The following is a 12,489-nucleotide window of genomic DNA, read 5'->3' on the forward strand; positions in this document are numbered from 1 at the left end:
GTAAGCCACTGACGACAAGGATTCCAGGACGACTGCTTCCACTCGTGTGACAGGACAAGATACCAGGAAATGGCAGGCTGCCCTCTCCCTTGATGTCCATTGGGGTGAATTCGTGGTCAGCTATTTTTTTAGACTCACTTAAAACGGTGACAATCACAGCTCTTATGTAAGGAGCAACTGCACCTCACCGAAAGTGGCAACCGGGGGGATACAACTTAAGTTCAGCAGAAAGCACTCGGTGTAGCACTGCCTGTAAGGCTCAGCACACCTAACCACAGTCAGCTGCTGGGCTCCCGTGACCAAGAATGACATTGATTTTCACAACATATGTCAATCAATACACACAGGCAGTTGTCATTCCTACTGCTGCTTATTGTGACATGAGGTATTGAGAGTACAAAAGCAGGACTTGAGGTAAATATAAGATTCTTAAAATGAGCACCTTTAAAAAAAATAGCCTTTTCTCCTGTATTAAAAGTTTTTATCTTAAAGATAAAGCTATTCAAAAAAAAACAAAACCAAAAAAAATGTTTAAGGACTTCTCTCTTCTTAATATTGCATTTACTCTAAAAACAAATATAATGTAAAGGAAAACTCAAAGATGATGAGAACGACTGCTTTTAGAATACCTTTTACTCAGTAAAAGCATACCTTTTACTCAGTAAAAAATATGCTTAAATTCTTTAAACCTAAAAGCCTTTAAAAACAATATTTATCATGTTTGCTATTCATTATTCAGACTTTTCATTAAATGTGCTATTGTACTGTGCCACAAGTAACTGCTATATCGAGCTGCAAAATAAAAATAGAGCTAAGAAATCCAGCTGCCAAGAACAAAAGATTTTGTCACACAATAGAATTGCTGGGAGTTATTTGCAATTTTTCACATCTGTACAAACTGCTCTACTGATCTCTAAACAATACCTAAGCTGTTGTATTTGAGTGTGTTATATGTGGAGACTTCGTAATAACAGGGTGTTTACACCATCTCTGACATTTTGTAAATGAGGAAACTGAGGCCCAAAGGATTCATACCACAGCCTCAGACTCCCTCAGGATTAAGAGCTGTATTTTGTCTGCAAAATATACAATGCTTTCTAATTTACCCTAAAACAGTGGTAGTGACTGGGGTTACATTGTGATTCTGCCGAACACTATTTACCATATCCAACTGACAAACAAATGACTGAGGAATAAAAATTTACACGCAATCAGAATACTTTATTGATTGTATGCGTTCTTCAACCTTAGCACTATAGACACTTGGGGACAAACAATTCTTTGTTGTGAGAGGCTGTCCTGTACATTGTGGAATATTTAGCAGTATACCAACCTCTACGCTTTAGATGCTAGCAGCACACCCATAGTTGGGACAACCACACAATGTCTCCAGACATCGCCAACCACTGGTCTAATGCTGGGAAGAAAATCACTGTTGTGGGCATTTTAGAAAATTAAGCAAATTTCGTGTTTTGTCATTTTCACCATAATCATCTTGGAAGTTCTCAGAATTTTCTACTCTATAACGCTGCCCCTAAATAACACGCATTCAGACTCACTGGAGCTCTTCCTATCTCTGTCTTCTATCTTCCATCTCCCATTACAGGTTGTACTGATTATAGGATTTGAATTAACAATATCAAAGTAGCTAAAAGCAATCAACTAAGACAAATGCTTCTGAAAAAATGTCCTTAAAAATTAATGACATGACCTATGTAATTATTTTGAATCTCATAGATTCATAATTGATTTTTTTAGACTTTCCATAAAATTTAGCTTTATGTCTTTTGTGAATCCTTTGGAAATTTTTCTGATATTATTTCATATTCTAAAATAAGAAACTCTCTCCACATTCTATTTGTCTTCTTTAACTATAAGCCCTTATTTATTCTCCATGTGACCGGCTGCATCATGCACATCCTTGGAGCATAAGGTTCTACGGCCTTTTTCCTTTTCTTCCTCCCCCCTCATTCTTTTTAGTCCTTTAATTTTCCTCATAACATGAAACACTCCAAAAAGTAATCAGAGCATTACTGAATTTCTGGTCTTAATGGGTTTTTAAATGATTATTGTTAACGTTATGCGATGTTCATCCTGACCTTCAACAAATTTTCTGATGTTCTGAGCAAGATTCCGGACACTGCTGGGAAGATTCCAAGGATCTTGCTTGATATGTAGTCTTAACCTTTTTGGACAACTCAGTTTTGGTTCCATGTCCTGCTGAAATTCTAAATAAATGCAGAAAATCTCTTGTTAAGTCTCAACCATTTACCAAGCACTTTACAAGCCCATGAACTCTAGAATCCTCTTTCTTTAATTCCTGTTGTCCTAGGTTATTATCATGGTGGTAATTTCTTTAGGTGTATCACAGGAGAAAATTTGTTAAATCTAAGAAAAAAGTTAAACCTTATTATTTTCTTACAAATACTTAGAGGAGCAAATTTAGATTAAAACCTCTATTCTCAATAGCTTAAACCTGATGTCAGAAAGTGGCAGCTCTAGATCTTGTTCTGCTTGGTGGTTCTGTGTTTCAGAGTCCCCCACTCCCTTCCTGAAGCCCCCTCCCCTCACCACTGCCATACAACCAAGTGGACATTATGCCTGATTTCAGCAAAAGCAACTCAACACTTAGATTTTTTCAATAAACCCATTTCTATTCAGTCCAGCCTCTATAGGTATTAAACATTTTGAACTGCCTTAAGAAATCTAAATGGTCCTATACTGATTTTTTTATGTGTATAAAAAAATTATCAAATAGAAATAGCATTAAGTAAATTATGGAACATGAGCAACCAGAACTTTCCTTCTTATGTTATGCATTTGCTTCATGACTATTGTGTCCCATGTTTGCCTCCCAGTCACTTCTAATAGCTAATTTTAAACCTTACCTTGTAATCCTTGACCCGGTGTGAGGTACTTGGTTTGTTCAAAGGCCCTCACAACAGCCTGCCCTTTTAGGAGATTGGTAATAGAATCCACCTATCATAACAGTAGAGATTTCTATGAGTTAACACACTTCTTATAATACATAATAGTTATTTCCAAGAGTGAATTTTGTACAATAGTTTTTTCTTAAAGTTACAATTATTTTTGAAATCTCATGATGCTTACAAAATCTATCTTTAAGTAAGTCACTGGAACAAACTCACCAGGTAACATTTACAATGACATTTCTCACTAACCTACTATGTATTAATAGAAAACACAAATTCACTTTACAAAAGAACAGTTCCAGAGTTGGTTTTTTTTTTTGATATTGTTAATGTACAATTACTTGAACAACATTATGGTTACTAGACTCCCCCTATTATCAAGTCCCCCCCACATGCCCCATTACAGTCACTGTCCATCAGCGTAGTAAGATGCTATAGAATCATTACTTGTCTTCTCTGTATATACTGCCTTTCCCGTGTCCCTCCACTGATACCCAGTTATTTTTTAAAAAAAGACTACACATTATCACAATTCTTTTCAAAGCGTTAAGAACTTCTACACTATGAATTTTGGTTATGTATATATATATATATATATATATTTTTTTAATGGAAAGCACCAACAAGAGCACAAAGACAATCTTGTGCTTCTTGAAATTAGAAAAAAATTGAGCAAGAAATGTCATAAGGGATTCTGAAAACTCACAAAGAAAAAAATAATAAAAGAGTAAGTCTTGTATGTATAATTTTATAATTTTCCAAAGGCTATAAAATACTTGACAGTCACAAGAATCCTTTGGATTAGTTGGCTGAAAAAATCTTTATTCCCATTTTACATTGTGGAAATTGAGGTAAAGGGGCTGGAGGGACAGGTTGAGACCTTTCCACACTAACCCTAAGGTGTTTTTACTACATCTGTACACGGGGTTCTTGACAGTTGAGTCTGCGGAAAAGAAAGACCCATAACTATCCCAAACATACCTGGCTGAACAGATGCTCAAGGCAACTATGTATCTTGTCCTGTTTATCATGAGAAATGCGAACACTTAGGGGAAGCTCATCACCTAGATATAAACAAAGATCATTCACCTTATGGCTAACATTCCAAAACATTTTAGTGAAAATAAAACAAAAAATAACTAACAACGAGTTCCCGGGCCATCATTAGTTTTCATGATCAGGAAAAGGGTTCTAAATGATTTACTAGCTCCTGGGCTATCAGATCACTGCTCCCCAAAACAAGAGGTGAAAGCAGAGGGCCTCACAGAAAGAACACCACATAGTCCAATTAAAGATATTTCAAATGGTGCATTTTTCTGATGGTAGAATTGTTGAAATAAACAGCAAATTTCAAAGTTAAGACTTATCCTAATTGGATGAAAAGTCTTCGCTCTTAACGTACCCAAAATAAGATATTTATAGATATTTCTCTCATTGGTGTTTTTCTCAACATCCTTCTCCCCGTCACCCAGAAACACAGCCAGCTCAGGTGCATGTGTCTTTAAAGTCCTGTTTCAAAGCCAACCCCACCTCCTCGCACCATTAACAGTGTGTAATGTTTTAGAAAAATGCGTTTCCTGTGTGCCTATATCCATCACAGCACCACAGAAAGACCATAGAGTGAAATAAAGGTTAGACTGTTTTTTTAATTCACTGTTTCTAATGGGACTGGGAAATGGACTTTATCAAGTACCAAAACCTGAAATGCAATGCATGTGGCTACCAAGAATGAAGGACAAAAGGTAAAATATACAGATGAACAAACTGATCCCTTGGGAGTATCTCTGACAGCGCCCATGCGGTTGCCACACGCACCTGAGTCCATCTCGTCGCTGTGGAAGTAGGAGCTGCACTGGCTGCTGCAGACGCTCGTGAAGGAGGCGATGGAATTCCTGTTGCTATTGCAGTCGCTGGGCAGAACGAGTCGTCTGTTACTTGTGAGTACATTTGCCAAGCTCCCACCATTGCCCATCAGAGAAACTTATTATGTCACAGTTATATTTATTAATGTTTCAGAGAAAAGCAAGACCATGAAAGATAAACTCATACAAATCATATCCTATCTTTTTTTTTAAAAAAAAAAAAGCATTTTAATTTCAGTCATCTTTGAAAGTTTCCTTAGGTCATATAACCTAACCCTAAGTGAAATTTTAAATAGTTGTAAGACTAGCAGTGAAACCAAACTTAAAATTCTTCATCATCTATTTGATGGTATATGCCTGTAAGTTAATTTGCTTATAGAGACAAAGCTCTCTTTCATAATCTCTGCCTTTCAACCCGTTCTGGCAGCTTACATTATTTTTTATCAATTGCCCTCTGAGCTCCCTCGGGGAGGAGGGGCACCTTGTCTCCACCTCAGAGCTCAGCACAAGATGTCACACATGGTAAGTGGCTCAATTACAGTGAATGTTGAAGGAAAGAATATTTTAAATGTTTGCATATGAATATGGACACCAGAAATGTAGGAAACAAATATTATTTTTCTCTCAGAATAAGTAAAAATAACAATTTTGAATTTATGTTTAAATTTTCTATTTGAAGCTGGAAGGAGACTATAATAGTAATTATCTGATAAGAAAATGTTTTGAGATATATAATTTCCCACTGGAGAGAAACCACAGGTTCCTGTTAAATTGCATACTGGTATCCTTAGAAGCTAAAAGAAAGCTAGATGGTAAAAGTGGTTAATCTGCTATATTAAATCTGTAGGAATAATTAATTCGTGTATTCATTAAAATCCCTTTCATACAGAAACTGGGGATTGTAGAGCAGTTAAGAGAAACTGTGAGCCAGGCCACCTGGTTTCACTGGTAAATTATGTAACTCTTGAGGGCTCGGCTTCCTTATATGGAAAATGGAGTTAATATCAGGACCTGCTATATAGGGCTGAGGTGGGAATTATGTGAAATCATCCTGTTCCCCCATGGGTCTGGTACAAATAATGTTTTTAATGTTAGCTATTAGTTTGTGCTAAACAGCTCTGATGAGAATAACTTTGATTTAACCATAATTACTTAATACCTTTTCACTGTAAAATACTGTATAACAGATAGGAATGAATAAGAGTTTCTGTCTTCAATTCAGGGAACCAAAATAGGAGCTGCAGAGGCTGTGCTTGCCGCACATACAGCAGGCCCAGCAGGTCTCCATGAGCATCCGGGGTACAAGGCTTCAAGGAAGAAGCACTTTCAATTGAGGGTGTTCATTGGAGGGGCTGTTATTTGAGAATTTGGTAGGAAGATGATGGCAGAGTTTGGAGGGAAGGTGTTATGGGCCGAATTAGATCCCCCCGAATTTCCTGTGTTGAAGTCTAACACTCTGTATCTCAGGAATGTGGCCTTAATTGGAGTGAGGGTCTCCTCAGAGATCCCTAAGTAAAAATGAGGTCATTAAGGGTGGGCCCTATTCAATATGACTGGCGTCCTTATGAGAAAGGGAAATGGGGACACAGAGACACGCTTGGAGGAAAAAGGATGTGAAGAGACACAGGGAGAAGCTGGCCATCTGCACGCCATGGAGGAAGCCTGGGACGGCGCCTTCCCTCCCAGCCCTTCGGAGGAGCCACCTTCGTTGACATCTTGAATTTGGACTTTTAGCACCAGAACTGTGGGATAATAAATAAATAAATAAATTTCTGTTCTCTAAGCCACCCAGTTCTTGGTACTTTGCTACAGGTCTACCAGAATTATACAGAAGGCCTGCAAGAGAAGAAAAAAGGCACAAAGCTGGCCATGGAGGTGAACAAGTGCAATTAGTCCATGCTTGGAATGCAGACTATAGGAAGAAAGGGGAGAAACAAGACAAAAAGAACTCCTACTTACTGCCCAATAGTCCAATAATCAGAAAGAGATCTTTGAAAAAAAATGCTAATATAGGCACAGTTTACTTATTTGCTATACATGTTACACAATCTGTAACAGAACAAGTTTCCCAAATTAGGTCCATACAGCTGGAGAAAAAAATGCTTTTTCTAAATTAACCAGATTGCAAATGGGAAGAATTTGAAAAAGTGGGCTGTCTCAATGTGCTTTGTCTAGGGGTGGTAAAGCCAGCAGTATTTTGTGAGCACCAAAATAAAACAACAACGATTTTTTTCCGGACCTTTGTGGAAAGCACAGAATCCAAAGACGTCGCGGATGAAATGAGTTTAAGGAATTACTGGATTACCTGTAGGAGTCTCTGTTGCTGATGGTGTCATGACCTGAATCTTCCTGCTCATCTCCTGCCATATTAAAGCAGACTCGTTTGCTATTTCTTTCTCCCTTCTCATTGTCACTGTCTGTTGGTACATGGCTCTCTGATGTCTTACGTTCTAATTTAGGAGAATATGTTATTGATGACAGAAGGCTGCAATGTGAAATTAAAAAAAAAAAGAATAAATGCACGTTTTCAAACTAGTTGTTACAGAAAACTACCTTTTCTGTTGAGTACAATAGGCTTACAAGTATTCCGAGAGTGCTCTGTTTCATGTGAAATAAATACCCTGCTGCATAAACAGTCTGTCATACAAAGTCCACTTTTTTCTCTCAGAGTAAGTAATAGCAATAGCACACAGTTTAGATTAGGAAGCTGTGTATTCAGATCCTGGTCCTGCCACTCATTAGCTCTGCTATCATAGCGACACTATAATAATTCTCCTTGACATCTATGATAACTGGCCCACACGGTGGCTATGAGTATAAAATGAGAACCACATATCCTGGTACATAATGGGCTTTACCTCTCTCCCCTAGACATTATCACCTCTATCACCACCATATGAACACACCTGGGAAACTTTAAAGTACTACCCAATTATTAAAACAAGCAATAAATGTGCTTAAATAGTCTCACTAGCTTACCCTGAGATATCCAAAACCCACCTAGACATCCACCTCTGCCTTGGGTGTCTCCAGGCTTTCTCTATTTGATAGGAGACTATTGTGTGGTCAATCCTTCCTCACTGCTCATACTAACTGGAGTCCTGGAGGTCGCGATCATAAGATGCCAGACAGAGTCACACGTGATGTGAGGACAGGAGGCATCCACAATCCAGTCATGATGAAATGTCACTAATCTGCCCAAACGAAAAGCTCTTCCACTTGGCCCAAGGCTAAATTGAATTGGTATAAAACTTGGCAGATTTTTGACTGGCACTGATTCCATCACTCTAGACTTGAATGTTGGGCTGTTAAATGTTTCTGTTGGATGTGTCAAGCTCAAAATTATGCAAAAATGAAACCAGTCTTTACCAGCACACAACATACTATAAAACTTGCACAATGAATGAAGCCACACCTGAACAAAGGGCCCAGGCACGGCTTCTCTGGCCGACAACTGTCGTCTCATTCACCAAACACTGACAACATTCTGATCTAGTTTGTAGTACATATGCACATAACCTGATGCTCATTTTTCCATAGCAATGTCACAGTCGTTTTATTTCAAGACCACGAAAATGTCTTAATACCTCTTGTATCTATCCCATAACATCCAACCCAGAGCTGTGCGAGTCAATATTTGCTCAGTGATTTCACTAATTAACTAAACTCATTTTTTGTACCATGCCCTGTTCTTGGTGCTGTGCATACAGCAGTTATCAAACAAAAGCCTCTGCCTTCTTGGCGCTTAACTTCTACATGGAGGAAACAAACAACAATCAAGTCAACTGTGTAGCGTATCACATGGTGACAAACGTTAAAGGGCAAAGAAGGAAGGAGCCAGAGCTGCGCCTTCAAATAGTGTAATCAGGTAAGGTCTCATGGTGAGATGACACCTGAATAATATTTTGGCACTTTATAGTTTTTAGACACCAGGAAAAATCAGGAAGCTGTGTTACATTGCTCAAGGTCCTGTGAAACTATGAATTACTTTAAACACAGTTTTTCTATTTGGAAAGATGCTTTTATGTCTTGTAAGACAGACTGTGTCTTACAAGTCTCCCTCCACCTGAAGATTAAAACATTAGATTAACTCCAATTACCCAAGCTCTATACTGCACAGATGAACTCTGATTCTCAAAGAGGAAAGAGACACATGAGTTCTCACTTTGCAAGGAGTGCTCTGTGCTTTATGTGTCTTTCAAATTAGAAGTCGGGGGCTGAACTCAAAACATTTTTTTCAAAATTGTATGAATTGTATTCACATATTTGCTTTTCATTTTGAACAGCTGCAATCATGTTTGCACTGACTCTGTGGGAACAAGTGTTAAGCTAACAAACAAATGATAGATAGAAAAAGTGTTTTTGACATCATGCTTTTGCATAAAATTTCCAGATTCTGAAAACCAATAAGGCATACAGCTTAATATGTGTGCATACAGAAATATGTTCTCTTAGTTTCACTCAAATAAAATATTAGGTACCTACAATAGGTCCATAAAATCTGAATTAAAATCCTGAGCAGCATGCCATTCCAGGTCAGCCTCCTCCTAATGCCCTTGACAAATAAAGACTTTTGTATGTAGTATATTAAGGCTACTGCGTTTTTCTGTTAAATATCATCATCACCATCATCATCATAGCTAACATTTGCTGAGCTCTTATGCCAGTTCTTATGCTAAGTAGTTAACAGGTATTGATTCAATCAATCCCTAAAACCACTTTATGAAGCAGGTATTACCATTGTTATTACCCTCCCTTTAGAGATGGGTGAGTGAGATACACTCTTTATACATATACTTTGTAAATTAAGCAGGAAACCCTCTCCCCACATAGCACTCTTACACTCTGGAGGGAGGAAGGTGGTCATCAGTGCTGTCCACTATATCCCAGTTCCCCTGGGCACATGAGTGAGGACAGAATGACCACTGACTTGCTTTCCCCAATGCAACGTGTGTGGAGGTGACCTGTGTCCCTTCCAGGTGGAAACCCTTATGCAAGTGTGCAGGCCACCTGATTCCCTCTCCCTGTTGTGACATCAGAGATGTTCCAGCTGATGGGGCTTTGATAGCCTGGACACGGAGTGACATCAATGTGGAGCAGAGACACTGTGGCTCAGATGGGCATGGAGAGTAACCCAGAAAGAAACCTTGTTATTTTAAGTCTGTGAGACTTTGAAGTTTTTGTTAACATAATAATGAAGGGGGTGAAAAACAGATGCAAGAAGTAAGATGTCTAGAGGAATATGACATGAGTGACTCGGACGCAGCAGTGTCTGCTTTACCCTGGAGAAGTAGGCACAGCTTCTCCACAGATCAGCCTGACACCTGAGTGTCTAGAAGGCCAGCCGTGCAGACCCCGGGAGCAGGGCCAACCAGTCAGAGGCTTGTCATGTTCCAGGGTCTGAGAGAGGCCAGTGCAGCTGGCACTCAGGGACAGGAGTCTGGAGAGATGGACAGGGGCAGATCGTGATGGGCCACGCAGGCTGCAATAATGCAATTAATACAATTTTAATTGCACAAAAAAACCAAAGTGGTTTTAGGCAGGGACTAGCATGATTTGCCTTTACAAATCCCTCTGGCATTAGCTAAACAAAGAAGGTACTGGAGGTACATAGTGTGAGCAATAGTGAGGGGAGGACAGTGACCCTGAGGTAACGGGAGGGTGTGTCTGGGGTGTAACTGGCAGAACTTGATGAGGTACTGGAGAGGATCGGGGAGGAAGAGAAGAATCAAGATGATACCTACATTCTGACTTGATTAACTGAAGAGATGGGGAATACTTCCCCGAGAAGGGGTTGAAGGAGATTTGAGTATAAGGAAATCCACAATTCAGTTTTGGAAACAAATTTAAGTTTGACATGTCTGCAACACATCCCAGGGGTTCATAATCCCAATCACAGAGGGACTGTGCAAATGAAATAGGTCAGTCCCTACAGTAATGTAACTGTCTAGCATGTAAGCCCCTATAATAAATAAATGTTTGTTTTTACGAAGCTGCAAGCCTCTTTTCATATGTTTACCAGCAAAATACTTGGGAAGACCTCAAAGATAATTCCTCCACCAGCCCTACCATTCCTCCCTGTCGCCCCAGCTCTCTAACAGTCCTACAGTGCAGTCTGTTTATCACTAAATCCTGGGCATCTGGCACCTGCAGAACAAAGTCTGTTCTCAAATCTCCCGTCTTGACCAGCCTCCAGTCCTCTTCATTCATTTCCTCCCCGTAAGAATACACAAAACCCTGTATTTTATCTTGTCAAGGCTTTGGATGGCCCCCAAATTATTTTTCTCTTTATTTAAGTGTCATTAGCCAGGAAATAGGCCATCGAAGAGCAAAAGTATTTCGCTTCCTAAAATGAATTAAGAAACACGAAGTCTTGGTTAACTTCACAACATCACTTCATTTCACTTTACTAGACAGTTTGTCTCTAGTTCCATCTTGGGGTCTGAACGAAGCAGGGGGATTTAGTGGAATGCCTATGTGGCACAAGAAATGTGTTTCTTGTAGGAGAAGTTTTCCCAGATGACAGGTAAGACCACCTCATGTAGGACAAGCTCAGCAGCAGGCCCTGCCCAGGAATGAATGACTCCTAGAAAGGAGAGCTAGCATGAGATGTGAGGCAATTTCTCTTTTAACACTTGGCAAAGCACCTGAGCTCTGTTTCTTCTGCACAGATATCTGTGTCTGACCATGAATAATTGCTACATAGTGAGAAAATCTGTTTGGTAACTAGCTTTTTAAGTAATTTGTCAACCTCGACTGCACTGCAGCATCTCTCAACAGGGCAATGGGGAACCCAAGCACTTGGACAACTGCAGTTTCAAAGTGATTATATTGCACATAAATTATGTGGAACATATTTATATTTAGAATTAAATTATATGGTGCACAGAGAAGACCAAGAAAGTTTCTCAAATCATTTGCTCATTTCATGTTACTTTCCTAATCATGCACAGTTGCATAAAGGCTTTTAGAATAACAGAGTGGGGAAATCTTAAGTAAAAATAGGTAATCATTTTAAGGAGTTTCAGTTAATAATAGTTTCACCCCTTTCTGCATCTAGTGCTCTAAGTATAAAGTGTTTGAAACCAAGTAAAAGGAGCCCCTGGGCTCTAACCATTTTCTTGAAAATATATCTACATTAGCTGAACTTAAAAAAAAGTCAATAAATTTACAAAGTCTGGACAATTGCCAGACAGTACTGACCAGTCAATGAATTAGAGGCCTTTTCGGGCAGTGTCCACTCGGGCACATCAATAATCCTACCATTGACAATGAACACATCTGGAAAGTAGGAAAAATAACTCTTGGCTTAACTAGAAGTACAGGATTGGTCCAGATGTTCTCCTAAAATTCCTTTGAGATCTAGGAAGCATGATTCAATGCCACAATTTATTGCCTTATAAAGTCTTCCTCTATGCCCTCCCCTAATACTTCAGGGGAAAAATAAAAACTGATTTCTAAAAGAGAATGTATCAGATAGTAAAATCCAATTTATTATATAAAGCAAGATATAATGGCCTAAAATATTAACTTCTCTGTCATGTTTACTCTAAGACAATCCAAGTATATTACAATTGTCTAAAATAGCAACCTGTTTTCTTAGCAACCTCACACTGTTTAGTAATTTTTAAAACCTAGTGTATTAGACATATGAAAACAATTTCAATTCTAAATTAACTCAAAAAAACAAAAAA

The 12,489-nt window shown here is 38.7% G+C and overlaps 1 protein-coding gene across 4 annotated transcripts in view; it reads right to left on the reverse strand.

The window, feature by feature from the left end:
- Nucleotides 1–12,489, reverse strand: part of PREX2 (phosphatidylinositol-3,4,5-trisphosphate dependent Rac exchange factor 2) — a 304,312-nt gene that overhangs the window by 116,466 nt on the left and 175,357 nt on the right. For all 4 annotated transcript variants that reach the window (XM_036886229.2, XM_057498014.1, XM_036886230.2 and 1 more), the window contains exons 26-30: nt 7,101–7,280; nt 4,749–4,843; nt 3,915–3,997; nt 2,889–2,979; nt 2,100–2,228 (exon numbers count right to left, since the gene is read on the reverse strand). In XM_036886229.2, coding sequence (XP_036742124.2) covers nt 2,100–2,228; nt 2,889–2,979; nt 3,915–3,997; nt 4,749–4,843; nt 7,101–7,280 — 578 coding nt within the window. The remainder of the gene's footprint in view (nt 1–2,099; nt 2,229–2,888; nt 2,980–3,914; nt 3,998–4,748; nt 4,844–7,100; nt 7,281–12,489) is intronic.

This window comes from Manis pentadactyla, chromosome 3, assembly GCF_030020395.1.
Source record: "Manis pentadactyla isolate mManPen7 chromosome 3, mManPen7.hap1, whole genome shotgun sequence".
Classification (NCBI taxonomy): Eukaryota; Metazoa; Chordata; class Mammalia; order Pholidota; family Manidae; genus Manis; species Manis pentadactyla.